This window comes from Meriones unguiculatus, chromosome 9 (genome assembly GCF_030254825.1).
Source record: "Meriones unguiculatus strain TT.TT164.6M chromosome 9, Bangor_MerUng_6.1, whole genome shotgun sequence".
Classification (NCBI taxonomy): Eukaryota; Metazoa; Chordata; class Mammalia; order Rodentia; family Muridae; genus Meriones; species Meriones unguiculatus.
This window is the reverse complement of record NC_083357.1, coordinates 9,205,741-9,226,922: the sequence shown is the minus strand read 5'-3', so window position 1 is coordinate 9,226,922 and position 21,182 is coordinate 9,205,741. Positions and strand designations below refer to the sequence as shown.

General features: G+C 49.2%; 1 protein-coding gene across 2 annotated transcripts in view; it reads left to right on the top strand.

Moving 5' to 3' along the window:
* Sh3bp5 (SH3 domain binding protein 5) overlaps positions 1 to 21,182 on the top strand; it is a 58,759-nt gene that overhangs the window by 19,208 nt on the left and 18,369 nt on the right. The window contains exon 3 of one of the 2 annotated variants that reach the window (XM_060390853.1): positions 1,180 to 1,308. In XM_060390853.1, coding sequence (XP_060246836.1) covers positions 1,180 to 1,308 — 129 coding nt within the window. Of the gene's footprint in view, positions 1 to 1,179; positions 1,309 to 19,573; positions 19,593 to 21,182 lie in introns of those variants that run through there. The other variant, XM_021662001.2, reaches the window with a different exon arrangement.

The following is a 21,182-nucleotide window of genomic DNA, read 5'->3' as shown; positions in this document are numbered from 1 at the left end:
CCTGTGTCAGAAGTGGGATTTGGGCTCCTGAGCAACCAAGGACAGCAGAGGCCACAGCGTCGTGTTCCGGACGGAAGGCCAGCTGTGTTGTCAGACTTATCTACCAGCCCCCCCGCCTTCCATGATAAGGGGATGATTAGAATTGATCCAAGCCTCCTTCAGCTCCAGGAGACCCTACAATTCTACGTGTACAGGACAAGTTTTTTTTTTTTTTTGTTTTTTTTTGGTAATTTCTTTTAAGGACAAGTTTTTAAGAAGGTTAATTGTGAGGAAGGCCCTTTCCACCTTGCAGAAGCCTGGCTCCCTTAGATGCCTGAAAACATGGCCATTCCCTGCCTCTTCTCAGCTCTCCCAACCACCGCCCCTCCCCCGCCTCACCCCTCAGTGTTCTTCCCCCTCAGACCTCTGTGCAGACCCTACCTACTCCCTTGAAGGTTTTCCAGGAGTCTCCTCTGCAGTAGCGAGTCTGGTGAGGGTCTCTGTTGCTGCGTTCATAGCATACCTACACTGGTTCTAGAACCGGTGCACACCCTTCAGACAGGAAGTGCCCTGAGGCCAGATGGTAAGCCTGCACTCAGTGTTTAATATTGATGAGCCCCAGGGTTTAGGGCTTCGTGGGAGGGTGGGAAATGGTGCAGTCATATGAACTGAAGCCACCAAAGGCAACTGAGAGTTCTTCCCCAGAGGACGGAGAAGGTTTTAACCCACTTGGGGCTTTCTGACAGCCACTGGACACAATTTACAAGCAAATGACAGGGTGTGGTGGCGACTGCCTAGTAAATCTCAGCACTGGGGAGGTAGTGGCAGGAAGATTGAGGGTTCAAAACCATAGCAAAGCTGTTCCAAATGCCCAAGGGAATGAATAACTGAAAAACTTAGCATGTGAATGTGGCATTTTCTTCTCAGTCACATGGTCAGCGTGAAGCTCTCATGTATCTGGTGGCCACTGATTGGGCAACGTGGATTCTGGATCCTCCTTACAATGCTGGCAGGTTTTGGGGAGTGGTGCCAAGCCTGGCACTGGCTTGGAAAATGGTTCTGGTCCCAGCGATGTGTGACTGCCTTCCAGGTGGTCACATGCAACAGGTGTTTGCAGCTTCCTTCCAGAATCTGATGGTGTTTTCTTTATCTTCCTCCTCCCCACCCCCCACCCCCCCCACCCCCCACCCCCTGCTACAGGATGCACGCCAGAAATTCCGATCTGTCCTGGTTGAGGCCACTGTGAAGCTAGACGAGCTGGTGAAGAAAATTGGCAAAGCTGTGGAGGACTCGAAGCCCTACTGGGAAGCCCGCAGGGTGGCGAGGCAGGTAAGGCGCCTCGGATGTCTGCACTCGCCCCATGTGAAAAGGCCATGGCTTTGTGCAAGGGTGGCTGCACCCGATCAGCCTTCTATACCCGCCCTCATCGGCTCCATCAAAGCTCGTGACACCATCAGTGCAGTGTGAGTGCTGGTTTGGGTGTCCTTGTCGCAGGACTTGGAGAGCTGTACTTACGGGCATTGTGAGCTTGTCCAAAGCTTCTGTGTGTCCCTCCTCTCCTAGTGGCTGCCTGAGAGGCAAGGGCTGAGTGACTCCTGAGCACTGCTTACCTCCTGCCTTGTTAGAGTTTGTGTCGACAGTGGCGAAGCTCCATATACGTGGACTTTTGTCTAGGGTATTCCATACAGACGGAATTGATGAGCAAACAAGTGAATGACGGGCCTGGGGGACCATGAGCCAATCCAACATCCTCTTCTATCTCCCTATCTCAGAATTCTCCCCTCCTCATCACCTACATCCCTCAAACTCCTTCCTGCTCATGGCTGGGTGAGCGAAGCAGTCTGGTCGGCTTGATCCAAACCATGCTTGGTGAAGGGGCCTCCATCTGGCTATGGCACACCCCAGAGTGGGGTTTACCGCCTTCCTGGCCTGAATCCTCTTTGGGACAGGTGGGAGGGAGCTGCATTGCGAGGCACCTCGTCTACTGGGAAGCAGTAGGCTGTGGCATAGTTCTTCCTCCTCATCTCTTCTCTCGCCACTAAGGATGGTAGTCAAGATCACACTGAGTCCCTTGGGCAGCCATTCAGTTCTCAGGTATAGCCAACCAGGTTCTAGCAGCTGGGTGACTGGCTACGACAGGCAGAGCCAAGATGAGTCTTGAGGGGGTTGAGGCTAGATCTGAGCCTGCAAAGCCTCTCTCTGACCTCTTTCCCAATGGCTGGTGGGGAAGTAGGGTGAAGGGTTGAGGAGCCCCGGCCCTTAGCTCCAAGGGGCCCTGGTCTCTAACAGAGATCCTGGAAGGATGTGAAAGGCCGAGAGCAGGCAGGATGTTACATTTCATTCTGTGGGTGACAGGGCACCTGGCTTGGGCCAGACGTTGGGACTAGCCCTGTGACCTCTGTGATGGTAGGAGAGTGTCAACCTCAGCTGCTGCCAAGTGGGGCTTCCTGTTTACTTCCTCTGCCTCATCTCCACCCCCTTCCTTTTGATGTTTGCAACCCTTCCTCCCATGCCCAGCAAGGGTGGTATCTGAGAGTCCCTGCCAAGCACTTCCTTCAAGTGTTCGTCATGAGCTTCTGCATCCCATTCTTCAGACACTGGTGGTCCAAGGGCCAGCATTGTTCTTAGGACTTAAATGAAAGGATGCAGCTGACACTAGGATCCATGTATGAACTTGGATTTCAGTGTCATTTTAAAAAATAATAATAATAATTTATTGTGGAAAATTTAGAACCAGCTTACTTGCTCCCTCCCCCATCCCTCCTCCCCTTCTTCCCCCTCTTCCTCTTCAAAGGTGGTTTCATACATCTGGAATGCCTGCATCCCCGACCCAGCATCTCATTGAACCCCACAGGGTACTTACAAGGAGAAAAACCTCTCCTACAACTTGGCTTTCTGTGAAGTTTAGAAAGACGTGGAGTCATAGGACCAGCAGAATTGTAGCACCCTTCAGAACTCTGCGTTGCCTTGTTCTCAATGTCAAATCGTTTTCCTAACAGTAAATCAGACCCATCCTGTGACCCCGATGCCAACTCCAAGTTGTATGAAGGGGAGCCAGACCATGCCATCTTTTCCGAACTGGGCTGGGGGCAGGAGACTGGCTTTGATTTCTCTGAGGGCTTTTGTATTTGGGCCCAAGCTTGTTTTCAAGGCTGCTCCGATACGTCTGGAGCCCGTCTGGCTGTCAGCATGAGGATGAGGGCCGTGTGGCGTGTGCCTCGGCCTGCTCCACTCCGTGGCCTCTAACTGCCCCAGCAGTAGTCTCGGACCTGCTGTGTTATCCCTAGTAGTCCAGCCTTTGTTTATTTGCCGGGTTTTTTGTTTGTTTTGTTTTGTTCTTGCCCTCTAAATCTATAAAACATATATAACAAGAAAATTTCCATTTAAACATTTAAAGTGTGCTGGTTCAGTGGCATTAACATTTACTTTGCTGTGCAACCCAGACTGCCAGAATTTTTTTCTCTTCTCAAATTGAGATTCTGTCGTCATGACTGTACAGTTCCGCCCCCCCTGCACCCCCTCCCACACACACACACAGAGACCCTGTCGACGATCCTTCTACTTTCTTCTGTAAGAGCTTGGCTACTCTGGATGCTTTGTAAGTATTGGAGTATTGAGGAGGGCTCAGTATTTGTGACTGGTTCATTTCATTTTCTGTATGTTCCTGGTGTATGAAAGGGACTGGGGAAGTCAGAGTACAGCTTGTAGGAGTCAGTTCCCTTGTTCACAGTGTGAGTTCTGGGGCTCAAACTCAGCAAACTTAGGTAACGAGGCTTGGTGGTCAGATCCTTTGTCCTGAGCCATCCCACTGGCCCTCCCGCCCTTTTTAGGGTGGATGTTATTCCACTTCGTGTGTAACCACAGCGCGTTCATCTGTCAGCACCGCCAGTCTTGTTATTTTTAAATGGTTGGAATGTGTCAGAAGAGGACAGAGCCCTTTGTAGTCTGTAAGGGCAGTGTCAGCATGACATGACAAGGTCAGAAAGCTCCGAGCTCCTGCATGTTGGGTGTTTATGGGGCCACGTAAGGCCAAGGTCTACACTTAACCTTCTTTAGAAGAGTCGCTGAGTGAGGAAACATTTGAAATTTGTAGAATGACTTGGCTGGATGAGAGCTGGCAAATCTTGGCCCACAAAGCCAGTCTGCACGTCTCAGAATCCCAGGTCTCCAGTTAGCTGTGGAACCTTCAGCCGGTCTCTTAATGGCTGAGCCTTCGCTTTCTCAGTTGTCTGGCAGTTAGCTTTTGCTACAAACCAAACCACTGTGAACACAGTTGCTTGAAACACTCATTGAGTTTATGCGCTTTGCCAGGCAGGTTTGTTTTTTGTTTTTTGTTTTTTGTTTTTCCTTATCTCCGGCTTGGTTGCTGATCTTGTGTGCACACGGTTGGTTGGCTGAGAGTTGTTCATCTTGGATGGCCTTATTTGTTAGACACTTGGTTGGTTGTTACCTGAGGGGTCAGGGGTGACTGTCTCTCATTTCACGGGATAGACTGGTCCTTTCCCATGTGTTAGATTTTAGGAGCAGAAAGAGTGTGCCCTTCCCAGGTCACTGCTTGGTTTTACATCTGTTGATAGCCCGCTGGCTGGCGTGGGTCACGTGGCCAGCCCCATTCCAGGAGGTGGAGAAAAATGACCTTCACCGAAGGCTTATTAGAGGCGGTTATGTAATCTACCCTGGTGACTGACGTGGTGTCCATTTAGAGAAATGCATTATTAGACATAATTTTTCTATCAAATATTGTCTATCTGTGGTAAATCTGCCGCCTTAAAAAAGTACAGTAGTAGCTAGACAGATGGCTCAGCGGTTAAGCACAGGGCCCCAGTGGGGCTCAGTGCCACCATCTGACACCTCACAGCTGCCTGTAACTCTGGCTCCAGGGGATCCAATGCCACACACATGCACACAAAATTAAAAATAATGAAGATAAATCTTTTTTTTTTTTTTTTTTTTTTTTTTTTAAGTACAGCAATAAAAACCAAGCAAAAATACCAAAACAGCTAGGGACAGAGTAAGAGGCAGGCCTTTGCTGGCCGGGAGGGGTCTCGTAGGCCTCAGTCCCAGATGGATTGCACAAGTACAGCCGCCTTCCCATCTTCTCCGGAGCATCATTATGTGCTACAGATGTTCCTCTAGCATGAACGAGAGCAAACATGTGTCCACGTTGGCAAATTTCCTCTTCCTTTCTCTGGGTGTGTATTGCACAGTGGACTCATTAACCGAACTCATGGCCAGCAGCTCTGTATCTCCCGCTTACATGACGCTCAGTCAGCTCACGTCTCTGCTCCCTGAGCTGTATCACACTCCGGTGCTCACCAGCACCAGAATCACTTTATAACTGCCCTTTGAGGCTAATTTAAATAGCAAAATCAGGAAAAAGAACAAAAACGTGGGGAAAAGTGGCACTGAATAGGCTGTGGAACTAGGATACGCACTCTCCATGTGAGAGTAGAAACAGGAGGCAGAGAGTCCGTCCGCTCAGCTCAGGTCGTGTCTCTGATGACTGATGCCGTGGTCATGCTCTGCATGTCTCTCAGTGGCCTGGAAGCAGCCCAAACACCAATCTGAGGTTCCAAGGACAGTTAGCAAATAGCTACATTTTTAGGTATGGAATCCAAGAGTGATGGGGCCACCTGGGCTAAGAGCCAGGGGCTCAGCTGTGAGTGTGCCAACCACCACACGGGGAACGACGTCTCTGTGGGATGCTACTGACCAGGAAAGCTGAGAGGCCAGCAGGCTTGAGTCCTATAAGCCAAGAGAGAGGCTGTGGGAACAACAGGCAAACAGAGGTCAAAGGGGGAAAGCGGTATGAATGTGGACATGGGTGACTATGTTTGCCGGAGCCTGGGGAAAGAGGCCAAGGGGCCGAAGCACCACTCAGGGGTGGAGTGTGAAGGGCTAGTAAGAGAACGTGCCCAGGCTGCAGATCCGCTGGGGCCTGGCGGGGCCGGTTTGCAGAAAAGCACTTCTGTTGTGTAGTGCTCCCTTCAGGGAGCACCGGTTTGTTTCAGTTTGCTTTGAGTCTGACTCCGTGCGCTGGGGCTGCTGCAGCTGTATGCCATCATGCCCAGAGCTGCAGCAAAGCACCACTTGTTCAAGCTCTAACAGTGTGTTAGGTATCACGCTTGGTGTCACTATCTTGCCTTTCACAATATATTTATTTTCTGTGTATGAGTGTCTGGCTTACACGTATGCCTGTGTACCATGTGGATGCCTTAGTAGGCCAGATCCCCTGGACCTGGATGGTTGTAAGCCACCACACAGGTGCTGGGAATAGAATTTAGGTACTCTGCAAGAGCAGTTAAGTGCTCTTAAGTGCTAAGCCATCTTTCCAGCTCGCTTGTCCTCCTTATTTTACAAATGATAAAGCTAGTATTGGAGCCTAAAGATTGCTTCTTGGGCCTCTACCCAAGCCTTTCTGGTTTGGAGGCCTCATCTGAGAAAACATGAATCAGGTTAACAACAAATGAGATAGTAGTTAGTTGTGGGCAAGATTATGTGGTGGTACTAGTCTAGTTTATTACAGAAATCCACATCCTAGGTTGAACAGAAAGTAAATATCTAGAAACAAGCAACATTTGCCCATTCAGATTTATGATAGAGATAGATAGATAGATAGATAGATAGATAGATAGATAGATAGATAGGATTATACACTATGTAAATACAAATGTAAATAGATAGGTAGATGGCCCTCAAAAACTTCAGAGACCTATAAAATATGGCATTTAAAGATGTTTTTTTTATTAATTTAAGGCCTTCTTGACTTAAGACATGTCAGCTCCTGGCAACATCCTCAGCCTACCTCAAGGAAGATGATGAGCATCATAGAATCTCCTTTTGGAGATCATTAATGGCAAGCTAGCCACTGGGCAAACATTACCCAGCTTTCTCTACAGACAACATGCTGTCCAAAATGGGCTAGACTTGGACACAGGCTGGGTTGATTTTACAAGCTCTGCCATGACAGGGCAAGCACGTTCTTCATATTTCCTGCTTCACAATTATGTCTGCCAGATATACTGGGCCAGAAGGCTGAAGATGATGCGCCAGTGTTATAGAGAGAGTATGGATGACTGACCAGGCAGTGAGCTGCCTTTATCATCTCATAGTTTTGGAAGCTGCTTGCCTGCACTTCCTACCTAAGTAAAATTTCATTCCTTTTCCAGTCTCCTGTGCGGTTGAAGACTAGATAGTTGTAGTTTCACAGTTAGGCTTAAGTTTTTAGAAAGTTTAAGAAAATGTTTTAAGGCCTAGAAAGATGTTTTTTAACTTGATATATACAAGATATGATAGAGAATGATTTAGGTATAAAACTTTAGACTCAGCTACATAGGATAGATAGTATTTTCTGCAAGGTTGCCAAATATAAATAAATTAAACATTTTTTTTAATTTTTAATTTTTTTATTTTTTATATTAATCACAGGTTATTTACTTTGTATCCCAGCCGTAGCCCCCTTCCTCATTCCCTCCCAATCTCACCCTCCCTCCCTCCCTCATCTCCTCCCTGCCCCTTTCCAAGTCCACTGATAGCGGAGGTCCTCCTCCCCATCCATCTGACCCTAACTTATCAGGTCTCTTCAGGACTGGCTGCAATGTCCTCTTCTGTGGCCTAGCAAGGCTGCTCCTCCCTCAGGGGAGGGGAGAGGGCGCAGTCGAAGAGCCTGCCATTGAGTTCATATCAGAAATAGTCCCTGTTCCCCTTACTAGAGAACCCACTTGGATACTGAGCTACCATGGGCTATATCCGAGCAGGGGTTCTAGGTTATATCCATACATGGTCCTTGGTTGGAGAAACAGTCTCATGAAAGACCCCTGTGCCCTGATATATTTGGTCCTTGTGGAGCTCCTGTCCTTTCCAAGTCTTACTAACTCCCCCTTCTTTCATATGATTCCCTGCACTCTGCCGAAGGTTTGGTTATGAGTCTTAATATCTGCTTTGATACACTGCTAGGTAGAGTCTTTCAGAGGCCCTCTGCGGTAGGCTCCTGTCCTGTTACTTGTTTTCTCCTACATCCAATGTCCATCCCATTTGTCTTTCTAAGTGAGGAGTTAAACATTTTGAAGGTAACTTTTACATATGGCTTTCCTGGTTGTTTCATAACTATTCTCACTGTATATAGTTTATTATAAATAGAGTCCATATGAATTTGGAAAAAAAAAAGATTGTGTGATGGTTGGACTGGCCAATAGGAAGTTGTCAGAGAGTGGGTCTGGCTTGGGTGTGTCATTTCTCAGAACAATTATGTGGAGGTGTCTAGATGCCTTAGTGGGAAGGCATCTTGAGAAGGCAGGAAAATCAGAGTGACAGGGAGGTAAAGACAGGGTGTGGATAGAAAGCCAAGGGTCAGAGGTTAAAGGTAGAGGAGAGAAGTTAAGATTCTCTTTTACACACTTGAGGGGCTTCCTTTTGGAGCAGGGCCTCCTTTTGGGGAGGTTAAACTGGCCACGAGGCATTGCAGTCCTGGGTGACTGAGGTAAGCTTCTTTGTTCTCAGAGAGAGAACAGGTTGAGGAGGTATAGTGTGGTGCCCAGAGCCTGTGAGGAGAGCAGCACGGACTGAACCCGGCTTGCCTACTTGTGGCTGCTGCCTGACTATTGGCACATTGTGGGCACCTGGGGATTGTGTAAGCATGGCTGACCAACCCATGGACAAATGTAGGAGACCTGCAGGGCACACAACAGACTGAGGTGTCTGTGGTAACTTCCCTCTCCTCTGCTTACCTTTTCTGGGCATGACCAGAGGTTCCTTGTTTCGTTTTGCATTTTTACATTTAATGGTGTGTGTAGGCCTGTTTGTTCCTGAGCATGTGTGCCATGCAGGTGGAGCAATCAGAGGACAACTTTCGGGAGTCAGTTTTCTCTTTCCACCACGTGGGTCCTGGGGCTTGAACATGGGCTGTCAGGCTTGGTGGCAGCACCTTTGTCCACTGAGTCATCTCACGGGTTCCTTATGCTGGAGGCACTTGCTTTAGCCTGGGGCCCTTCACAGCACACCGCTTATTTTCTGGAACCTCAGTATGGCTTCACCATGTCTTCTTCCGGTTTTAATTTCTGGCTGGCCAGTGCTCACCGTGGGACTTGGGTGAGGAGGTCGGGCTTGATGACGTACATCCCTGTGGTCCTGGTCACATTCTTCTGGGTGGCCACAGGCCAGATCCTGGGAACTGCGTCATCGTGCAGCCTGAGGTAAGGGTGCGGGGAGTGAGGGGACACTTGTCCCAAAGCAGAGTGATTTACAGAGCGTTGGAAGTGAGAGGTTACGTCTCCCTTGCCCACAGGACATGCCCTGCCTTGCAGTCTTGGCTGGAGAGTCTGGGAACGAGAGAGCAGCTGCATTTTGGAAGCCTAGATTTTTTTTTTTCCCTTCTTGTCTTTGTTTTTTGTTTTGTTTTGTTTTGTTTTTTGTTTTTGGTGTTTTTGGTGTTTTGAGAAAAGGTCTTACTATGTAGCCCTTTGACTAGCCTGGAACTCCCTATGTAGACCAGGCTGGTCTTGAACTCATGGAGATCTGTGTCTACCCTCAAAAGCTGAGCCACTGCACGTGCCTATTTATATCTATCTATCTATCTATCTATCTATCTATCTATCTATCTATCTATCTATCTATTTTCATTTTTTTGAGATGTGTAGCTTTGGCTGTCCTGGACTTTGTAGATCAGGGTGGTTTTGGACTCACAGCCTGCCTCTGCCTCCTGAGTGCTGGGATTACAGTCATGCACCACTGACCCCGGCTCTGGCTTTTTTTTTTTTTTTTCTTTTAATGTAAGTTCTTATTATGTAGTCCAGGGTATCCCTGAACCCCTGATCCTCTTGCTCAGACTCCCAAGCATTGAGATGACAGTATATACCACCATGCTTAGGAAGCCAATATTTATGTTTGTTTGAGACAGGGTCTCACAGTGTAGTCCTAGCTGGCTTGAACCTTGCTGACCAAGCTGGCCTGAAATTCAAGAGATCTGCCTACCAAGTGTTGGCGTTAAAGACGTGCACCATCACACCTGGCTGAAGGCAGCACTTCCTGGTTAGGAGGGGCTCAGGATGAGTGGCAGCCTCTGCCAGGCCAAAGCCCCCAACACAGAGGGACATGTCTCAGCCCCAGTGAGTTGTGTCACATACTGGGGTTGACTACCCCTCCTGCTTGGACACTTAAGTTCTGCCTCAGCACCTTGGCCTAGGGCTGGAGCTAGAAATAGATATGGTATGTTTTTTTGGCAGTAGCATGGGCCACTTGCATCAGATCCTTCCCAGAGTGGAGGTAGCAGGAAGATGAGTACAGGGGGCTCTGTTGTCTCAGCCAGGCACTGAAGCAGGATGGGCCCAACACCATATTTGGAACTCTATACCAATGGTTTGCTTTTCTCTGTGCTTTGGGCTTTTCACTGGGGCATGGCTGATTCCCAGCAAGCACTACTGATTGGGCAGCACACACTTTCTGGAGCCAACAGATGTGCCTGGCACCACAGTGCAGTGGTGAGAGAGGAATGATGCTGTAGAGACCTCTCCACTGTCCGAAACCTCAGAGCTCCTTGGGTCTTTTGGTTAGCTGCTGTATGCTTTTACTGTCATTATTTTTTGAGACAGGGTCTTGCTGTATAGCTCAAGCTGGCCAGGAACTTGAAATCCTCCTGCCTCTGGCTCCTGAGTGCTGAGATGGCAGGCCAGAAGCACCACACCCGGCTTGTGCTTCCTATTTTTACTAGAATGATGGGGCTAACGTAGCTCACTTCCTTCCTTCCCTCTCGGCATGCCATGGGCATTCTCTGGAAAGGGAGACGGGGATTAATCATCCAGTTACAGAAATGAGAGTTTGTCTCTGTGGCCAGTTGCTAGTCAATACAGGTAAGTCCTTCCATGCTGCCAGGCAACATGGTTTGAGCCCTGGCCAGAGGGCAGGACTCCTCAAGAGCACTTTGGTACATTTTCTGTTCCTGTTTTTTACTTTGGGGGCGCCCCTGCTTTTGTCCTTTCACTTCTATTTCCCACATGTGACTCTGTATTTCCCCCTTTTTTTCTTATGAAAATTGACCCTTAAGAACCTGATGAATTAATAGCATTGGGAATATGCCTCAGTCAGACATTTTCCTGGTATGTTTGAGACCCTGGGTTTGAGATCCAGCATTGCCAGAAAAGACAAGGCATGATGACACATGTTCAACCATAATGGTAGCATTCCAGAAGCATAGGTGGAAGGTCAAAGGTGATTGAGATATATATCCTCAAAAAGCAAATAAACAAAAAGCCACCTAAGTGAACTCATTCACACCAAGAAGTGGATATTGGGTCTGCTTAGAGATGGACAAACTCTCTCGGCTTCAAGAAGTTGATTTTAAAATGTTTTTTTTTTGTTGTTGTTGTTGTTTTAGTTTAGGACACTCTGCTTCCATCCCAGCAGGGGACGGCTTATTGCCAGCCAGGGTTATCCCTGGCAGAGCTACCCTAAGCCCAAGACACTTAGAAGTCCAGAGTTGGGCAGTATTTTCTCGACCGCCTGTCCTTCCTGCATTCCTTCCTTCTCTCCCAGGGCCTTGTGCATGATAAGCATATATGCTCTACCACTGAGATGCACTCAGGCCCTGGGGAGCTGTGGAATTTCTGTGCAGTGGAATGCCTGGAGCATCTAAGCCAAAGCTAGGATTGGCAGCATACCCGGTTGAAGTCACATTTCAGGGGCTTCATTTGTTTAAGTGTCTCTCTTGCATGGCATGGCGGAACATGTCTGTAATCGCAGCACTTGGGAGGCTGAGGCATGAGGGTTCCCACAGCTCTGAGAACGGGCTGGCCTGAGAGTTAGGCCTTGTCTCAAAAATATCTAAACATATAAGAAGATCTGCTTCATGGAAGATTTGGGGTAGACATTAAAAGGTAATTTTTCTGGGCTGGTGAGGTGGCTCAGCAAGTAAAGGTCATTGCTGCTAAGCCTGAGCACCTGAGGACTCAGTCCCCAGAACACACATGGTGGAAGGAGAGACTAACTCTGGCCTTCATGTTGAGCACCTCAGTGCACCTGAGCATGCATACCGCATGTATGCACGCACACGCTGGATAAATACATAAATGTTGTTAATGCACATTTAACAGGGAGTCGTGCATTTATTTACTAGTTAACTTTTTAAGTGTGTCCATGTGCGTGCACGTGCACAGGCACCTGAGGAGACCCACTGAGGTGGGTGCCCTGGTCCTCTGTAGGAGCATATTGACGTAGAAACAACGCTCTCCCCTCAGAGAGAATAAGAGTTTATTCTGGAGCTAGATTTGAGTGAGCAAGTCCCTGGAAACTTGGAGCAAGGTTGCCCCAGGTTCTGGTTCCCACACAGAAGCAGTTTCACGAAGTTTTATAGTAACTAAACAAAGAAGGCTGTGAGTCACGGCATTTAAAAATACACTGTGGGTACTTCAGAGAGTCAGATTTTACAAGACGGGGCGATGCCTCCTGTAGGCCTGAGATGCTATCTGGTGGCGTCTTGGCTCGCTGGAAACTAGTGGTCTTCTAAGTTAATAAGTTCCAGAAGGTCTTTATCTCTCAGTCACAGGACGTCCTGATATAGACTAGGCAGGGAATGGCTATTCGGGGCCTAAAGCTAGCCTGAGATAAGAAAATTGGCCTCTGGACTTGCAGCATTCCAACCCCTGCACATTACTGAGGTTCTAATCAGTCAGTCGAGTCAGCCTTTGTGGCCTCAGCATCTTTCCAGGAATCCTCTCTGAAGCCGTTTGGGCTCGTAAACCTCCCACCCCCAGCCTCCTCTCCAGCCCTCTTGTCTTTATTTTTATGGGCTAAATCTGGACCCTACAGAAGAAGGAGGCTGCAGCGAGACATTGGCAGGAAAGTTTGGGGTGTTAGCTGCTTAGCCGGGATGAAGAGAACTCTGCCTGTGCCTGCTGTGCCCGGCGGCTCCCAAGCCTGGGGTCGCACCCAGCTAAAGAGCTGGAGGTTTTTTCCTGCCCTGTAATCCCCACTAAGAAAGCTGCTGGGAGCTGGTCAGCCCCAGACAGAATTCCAGAGGGCTCCATGGGAGGCCAGTCAGCTGGCTCTCTGAAGAATCTTCTGGAATTCGGGCCCCTCAGAGGGTGTATCATCTTCCCTTGGCTTCTCCAACCACTTTCTGGTTTCTCTCAGCAGCTTTCTCCTCTCCTCGTCTTCCTTCCATTTATCTGTCTGTCTGTCTGTCTGTCTGTCTGTCTGTCTGTCTAACAGTTCACTCTGTAGCCTACCCTGGCTTAAAAACATGGTGTTGCCTAGGCTTTAACTTATGGCAGTCTTGCACCCTAAGCTTCCAAAGTGTTGGCGTTTATTTATTTATTATTAAAGTCTGGAGATGAACTTCCTGAGCTTCCACACCTGGCTTCAGCGTTCTGCCCCTCCCTTTTTCCTCTTTATTTGCACTGGATTGGGTTTCATGATAGCACTTTCATTCATGTAAGTGATAGTCTTTGATAATATTCACTCTCCTCACTGGCGCCTTCTCCTGCTTCCACCTATTTTTTGTTTATGTTTTGAGATCCTGTCTCTTGTAGCCTAGGCTGGCACAGAACTTACTGTGTAGCCAAGAATGACCGTGGACTCCCAATCCTTCCGCCGCAGCCTTCCCTGTGCTGGATTATGGACCAACATGCCTGGCTTCCTCTCTTTAGCTTGATTTCCACATATGAGATAAACACGTGATACCTGCCTTTCTGCCTAGCATGATCGTCCTAGTTAGTTTCAGTTGTCAACATACCAGTCTAGAGTCAGAGTCGCCTGAGAGGAAAATCTTACTTGAGGAATTGCCCAGATCAGATCAGTCTGTGCATTCAATCAGATCAGATCAATCTGGGCATTCCGTTGGTGGAGGAGGGCTCAGCCGCCTGTGGGCAATCCCATCCCTCAGCAGGTCTAGCCCTGGGCTAGCTCAGCAGGAGCCTGTGAGCGAGCCAGCTAGCATCAGCATCCTCTGTGGTTCCTACTGTCTTCCCTTGGCTGTGAGTTTCCTGGTCAGAGGTGATGCTCTGCCTTCAGAGTCCTGCCTGGCATTCTAACGTCCTTCAAAGAATGCCTGGAAGTGTAAGATGATCCCCTCCCCCCACTGCTTTCTGTTGGTGTGTTCTGTCACAGTGACAAGTGAAGTAACTAGAACGCGGATTATCTGCAGTCCCATCAACATTTCTAACACATGGCATGCTTTTGTCTTTGTGGCCAAGTAACATAGCACATTTTCTTCGCCATCTGCCAACAGGCACCCAGGCTGATTCTGCGCCTCGGCTGTAGTGAGCAGTCCCATGACGAGTGTGCGTATACAGGGACCTCTGGCACCCTGACATGAGCCCTTCCGGTTGGTAGCTGGTCACAGGGTAGGGTAGCTCCTGACTGCCTTAATTAGCTATTTACTGATTATTGGCTGCTCATGTTTCTGTGCAAGACTTTCCTAGGCCCTGGGGAGCTGCTGCTACCTTGGAGGGAAGAGCAGCCTCTCTGCCTCATCTGGGCTGTGACAAGCTGTCCAGGAGGCCTTCTGTGTACATTTCACTGGAGGATGGTTTGGGTGGGCACAGGAAAAGCTATTGTCCACTTGTTAGTTCATTGTCCCCAATTGTGTCCCACCCTTTGCCAAAGCCACGCTCAAGAGGAGGTCCTGGGTTTCTCTTTCTTAAAGGGATGACTTTGCATATCCTTTGAATTCAGTTCTGTTAATGTGAGGCCCCGGCTATGCAGGTGAAAGTTTTCTGTCTATAGAAAAGTCTGGGAAGTTGTTTTCACACTGGCTGTTATCTATACTGGGCTCTTTGTATTTTTAAGTCTTTTTGTTTATGGGCATATGCTCATGCGTGTGGTTTGCATGTGTGTGTGCAGGTGAATGGTGTTTCAGGAGGAAGCACTGGGGCCTCTGGAGCTGGCCTTTAGGTGCCTGTGAGCCACCTGATTGGGCACTGGGAACTGAACTTGGGTCCTTTGGAAGTACTCTTAAGCACCGAGCCATCTCTCCAACCCCAGCCTATCTGCATTTCAGGATAGAAGGAAGAGGCGGAGAGGGCATCTGTCCCTGTGCTTTGAAGACTCTTACATGGAGTCCCACACGGTCTTTCCTCCACTTATTGCTCGAATCTGGTAGTCCTTCCCAAGGGTGTCAGGAGGCTTTGGGCTTTCTAGACAGCTTTGTTTCTAGGGATGAAATAGAGAGTGGATATTGGGTGGCCCCTAACAGGCTGCCATGTCTGCACTATGGGTTACTATCTTCTAGAGAGACGTCTGGCTAGAATAACTGACAGGTAGGCATGTGTGACCCTCAGAGCAGACATGAGACCCCTCTGGACAGAGAAACACACTGCATGCCTCCCCAAATTCCTCTGCTGACTCAGCTGCCTCCCTTGCTGGGTGGGAGACTTCCCTTCTCCTGTGTTGTCCTGGAGTCCTGTGAGGAGCTCCTCGCCTCCCACACATCTGTGCTCTGTAAAGGTGCAGAATCCACTTAGACTTTCTTTCCCAAATATGATTTTGAGTGGCTCCCTTCCCGGGGCCACATCCTAGATGCCAGCCCTCATGGCTTACACGGGCTGTTGGGTCAGCCTTTTCCTGGCCCCAGCCCATCTCCTGAAGCACCACCTCCCAGCCCAGCTATCTTGCCAAGGTCAGTTGTGCTGATAGCCTCCCCCAGAGGACACACGACAGTAATCTTACGTGTTCTGCAGCTGGACCATGGTTCCTGGAATGTGGTCAGACACGATAGGGATTCCATAAGGGTGCTAATGGGATTGGCACCGGGACAGAGCACCGAGACTTCCCTAGAACAAAAGGGCACTGCACAGACTTGAATCTCATCCCCTCCACCGTCTACAGATTCTAGGCCTGCCTGACTTGAAGATCTGGTACCTTAGAATCAGTTATTCCCAGGTCTGCAAGATCAGCCAGGTGCCAAGCCCGATGGCCTGGGTCTGATCCCCAGGACTGACACGGTGGAAAGAATCAGCTTCCACAGCTTGTTCTCTGAGCACCCCACCATGCCATCCCACACCCATCCATCCACACAAAATAGGTAAAATGTAATAACATTTAAGAAAAGACAGACAGAAGCTCAGTGGTCCGAATCTGTGCGTGCCACACTGTCCTCGTCCATGGAGAACCCTGACCACGGAGCACTTTGCTTCTGCTTCCAGAGGCAAGCCTGGGGCAGCAGGCCTTCAAGCCCCGCTGCCCTGGCCCCTCCGGCTGCGCCTCTCTGGCTCGGGGCAGTCCTTCAGCGTGCCCCTCCCCTGCCAGCTCAGTTGTCAGAACTCGGAGTTGTCACTGTTACTGAATAGTCACGGGGTGTTCGGCATCATTCTGTTGCCTTTCCTCCCCAGACTGACGAGCTCTCAAAAAAAAAAAAAAAAAAAAGTATGGAAATTTTAGAATTTAGGATTAGAGGTGTTCAACTAATAAAAGTCTATGTAAGTATTATAAAATCTGTTTCAGATTTTAAGACCTGAAACACTGTAAGATCCCAAGCACTCAGGTAAGGGATGCTGGGCCTATGGTCGAGTGAGTCCGTGCCTCGGAGGGTAAGCTGCAGGCGGGAGCTTGACACTTCAGTGAGCTGAGTGCACCAGGCACTGAGAGAGCCGAATGAGCCAGGGAACCCTATAGGCTAGAGCAGGCAGGCATGGGAAGCCAGGGTCGCGGCTGACATGTCTTTGGAATGACCCAGGTTTCTAGATGCAGATTATCTGCAGCCCTCATGGTGGGACTCGCTGTCTCTCAGGTGTTTGCAGGATTATTGAGAAAACAACCAGGTAGCTAGATCATTCAAGACAGTGATTCCCAGGTTTGGCAGTTTTCTTTCTCTTTCTTAAAAAAAAAAAAAAATAAGTGTGTGTGTGTGTGTGTGTGTGTGTGTGTGTGTGTGTGTGTGTGTGTAGGTCAGCCAGAAGACAACTTATGGGGACTTGGTACTCCTTATACCACGTGAATCCTGGGATCAAACTCAGGCCATCAAGCTCTGAAACAAGTGTCTTTACCTCCTGAGCCACCTCACTGTTTTGTTTGTTTGTTTGTTTGTTTTGTTTTGTTTTTTTAACTGATCAGTTTATCAAAAGAGTCAGTTGAGGCATGTGCATTGGCGGCTTCAGCCTCCTCCTCAAAGCTGCTTGAAGTGATCTGCTGTAACACTCTTAGAAGTCTGTAGTCTCTGGGAGACTTGTGGATCCCCAGACCTAGAACTTTCCCCAAAATGTTTTTCTTATAGTGCTTTGTTGTTGTTGTTGTTGTTTTGTGTTTTGAGGGGGATAATGGGTAAAACCAAGGTTCACTGTGTAGACTAGGCTGGTCTCCCACTCACAGAGATCTGCTTGCTTCTGCCTCCCAAGTGCTAGGAGGCCATGCATAGCCTCTTGTAGTGAATCTTACGGCTTTGCTGTAATGCAAGCCAGTCCTTTCGTTTTCTGAGCATCGGTTCCCTGTTGCTCTGGGCAAGTGGCACCCACCTTCTGCAACCTCGGTTTGCACCTGGGAAGGCACACTTTGATTTGGTGAGTCACCAACTTTGTCCATGGGTATCCTTCTGTATCTCGAAAAGCCATCGCTGGGACATGCCTTCCTCACCAAGAGCGAACAGTGGTGAGACAGGGTGGAGGGGTGGAGCAGAGCTCTCCTGCATCCTCACACACACCGGAAGATGCTGGGCCACTCTTAGAGTTGGTTTCACACATGATACTGTAGGGCAAAACACACACAGAAACATGGACCTATGGGTTCCAAGAGGTTCAAGTTTCCCACAGGCCTGTTTCCTGAAGTCTCTGCCATCTGGGTTATCTTCTAGCTTGGAAAGGATGAGATGCAATGAGGGGTGAGCTGGGCCTGGAGAGATGGCATTCCCGTGGTGACTTGGTGCACGCCGCTGGCAGATCACTCGAGTATGCTCACACCGTCCTTCCCTGGTTATACTTCCGAGAACAGATGCACAGGGAGAGACATTGATTTTATTTCTAGAGCCAGAGGAGAGCAAAAAAGAATGGCAGATGCCTTAATATAAGCAGCCACAAGGGTGTTGTTCACGGCATGGCTCTTAGCTGGATACTTCAATTAAACAAATATTTCTTGCACGCTGGCAGCCTTCTCAGTATGGGAAGCAAAAACCACAGCAGCGGCGTGAGGAATTGTTGGCTCGGTGGTTGAGTGCCCTGTCATTCACAAGGAATAGCTCACAACCTCTGTAGCTCTGTCCAGCTCAAGGGGATCTTACACCCTCTTCTGGACTCTCGGGGCGCCTAGACACATACAAACTCACACACACTCTTTCTCTCTCAGACACACACACACACCTATGAAAAACAAAGGCACCCCCACAGCTGTGCCCTCAGGAGCTTCCGTGGTCATAGGGGAGAGTGTACCCTACGGTGAACGGATGAGGCAGTGGTGTGCACTGGACCTCTGCCGTCGCACTTGACCCCAAGGCTCCTGGGCTGGGGGAACTGGCCAGGTTTCACCTAGTTGTGTTGGTTCTGCGTTGCCCCTCAGTCCCCCAGCATGTTCTCCCTCCACAGCCTTGCTGGCTCTGTCACAGGCCTCCTGGAGCCTCCATTGCAGAGTGAGCTGGCTGAAGTGTGTGGGCTGGGTGAGCCCTCTGCCTCTGCCGCCCTTGGCAGTTAAGTCCCAGAAGCCCCACGCTACAGGAGGCCGCTGGAGCCTGGCCAGGACATAGATGTTCTCACTTCCCACAAGGCTCCTTCTGCCTGCTGCCGAAGGGGCCATGGCTGCCCCCCGCCCCGCCCCTCAGACTTTCTGAGTACTTTCTTGTCACAGAGGCACAGGGAATGTTAACGACTGTGAAATCAGGTCAGCACGGTAGAAAGCAGCCTCCAGGTGGGCATAAGGAATGCACAGGATTGACTCACAGCCTGGCATGGGTCGGGGTTGGCGTGTGGGCTGATGGAATGGCAGATGTGTGCTCTGTCTTGTGGCTACCCGCTGTCTCTGAGTGCAGAGAACTGGCCTCTGTGTGACAAGCTCAGTGTCTCTTCATGACATTAGCGGAGTTTCTCTGGCCTGAGTGGGATTCTAAGAAGGTTGTGGTCATTTGTTGTTCTGGGAACGGTGGGCGGCTTGTGAGTAATACGCTGTCGGGTAGATGCCCGTGCCAGCGGAGCCTGGTTGTGGCCTTCTTGAGCACAGTGCGCACTCGGGATGGCTTCTCCTTGGTCTGGCTGTGGGGTGAGGATGATGACGACAAAGGAGGTGCAGGCAGGTTTGGAGGGCCCCATAGTCACCTTGCTAGCTGCAGTGGTATTGGCACACTTGTGCTCTTGTGGAGTTTTTGGTCTGCAGACTCATGGCCCAGCAGCCATTGGCAGTGTAGGCTGCCTTTCAGTTATCAGCCACATTTTGGAAAATCTGAGTTCAGCGGGAGTTCAGAAAGAGGGAGGACCACACATGGTTGTGCATGTCTGCAATTCCAGCATGGGAGGGGGCAGGAAGCGCTTGTTCAGCCTGGGTTACCATAGAGAGACCAGCATGCTTAGAGGAACAGGACTGTTTACTCCGGGGAAGCTGCTGGCTATGACCTTTTAAGAGGCTAGAATAACTAACAAAAGTCCAGTGTTGTGTGGCCAGCCAGGAATTCACAGAAGATAAGAAGGGACATTTGAGGTGGATTTTAAAGGGTGAGTAGGAGTTCCCTTGGAGGGTGAGAGGGTAAGGGTGTGTATTCTGTGACGAGAGAATGGCCGGTGTAAGAACATGGAGTTGGTAGTGAGCCCTACTGAGTGGAAGGGAGACGGGGTCTGGCTGTGACCATCCTGGGGTAGTTCTTAGGCAGACAGATATGTGCCAGAAATAACCAGTTATTCGTATTGCCAAGAGCGCCCTGTCTTCTACATGCAGGCACAAAGACTGCGTTCATACAGCTCCTCCCTGCAGTCGGCCTCGTGGGTGGGGAGGATAGGTAGCAAGTGCCTCACCATGTGGCAGAGGCTGACTTCAGCTCAAGATCCTCCTGGCCAAGCCTGGCCTGGTGGCACAGGGCTGTGATCCCCGCTACTCGGGTGGCTAAGGCAAGGAGATCACAGGCTCAAAGCCTGCTTAGGTTTCAGAGTTCAAGGGCAGTCAGAACAACTTAGTGAGTCTGTCTCAGAATAAAAAAAAAAAAAAAAATATATATATATATATATATATATATATATATATATATATGGTTTTGGTGGTAGAGATATGGCTCAGTGACAGTTTACAAGGCATATGCAAAATGACCCAGGTTCAGTTCCCAATAGCACACTCACAAATCTCCCTGCTTCGGACTTCTGAACACTGGAATTATATACTCTGTACCCACCCTACCTGGCTGAAACTTAGGAAGTTCTTTCTTTCTTTCTTTTTCTGTGGCAAGGTCTCACTGTGTAGCTCTGGATGTTCTGGAACTCACTATGTAGACTAGGCATCAAACTCAAGAGATAAGCCTGCCTCTGTCTTCCTGGTCCTAGGACTAGAGGCGTGTGCCAACATGCCTGGTTTCTTAGAAATTTCTTAAGGACACACACGAAAAAATTGAAAGTGTAATTAATGACCACCGCCTACTGTCTTTCCCACACTAACAGTTCCTTCCTGGGATGTGAGGGTGAGATGGTGTTGAAATGTGGTCCAGTGTAGTCCAGGCTGCCCTTGAACTTTATAGAGCCAAGGATGGCCTTGGACTGCTGACTTCTGCCTTCACACCCCAAATACTCTGACTCCATGCTGGGCCCAGCACAAACCGCTGAGAATATCTCCAACAGTGGCTCATCCTCTCTCTTCCTCCAGTGTTGCTCTTATCTAAATCTAAGCGACTCATAGACACAGCACGTCAGTTTACCTCCCAATACCTTGGAATTGCTCTCACATAGACACAAAGCTTTAAAAGATCACATCTTGGGCTGGGGAAGAAGCGTAGCTTGATAGTAGAGTGCTTTCCTAGGGTGCACAAAGCCCTAGGCTCAAGTCCTCAGCAATGGTGTGTGTTGGGGTTCGAACTTAATTACTTCATGTAATTCAGTCCTTTCTCAAATAGCCTCAATTATTAAATAATAATAATAATAATAATAATAATTGTTCTTTGGGTGGGGAAATGACTCAAAGGTAGCTGGGCAGTGTTGGCACACACCTTTGATCCCAGCACTCAGGAGGCAGAGGCAGGTGGTCTCTGAGTTAGAGGCCAGCCTGGTCTACAGAGTGAGTTCTAGGACAGCCAGGGCTACAGAGAAACCCTGTCTCAACCAAAA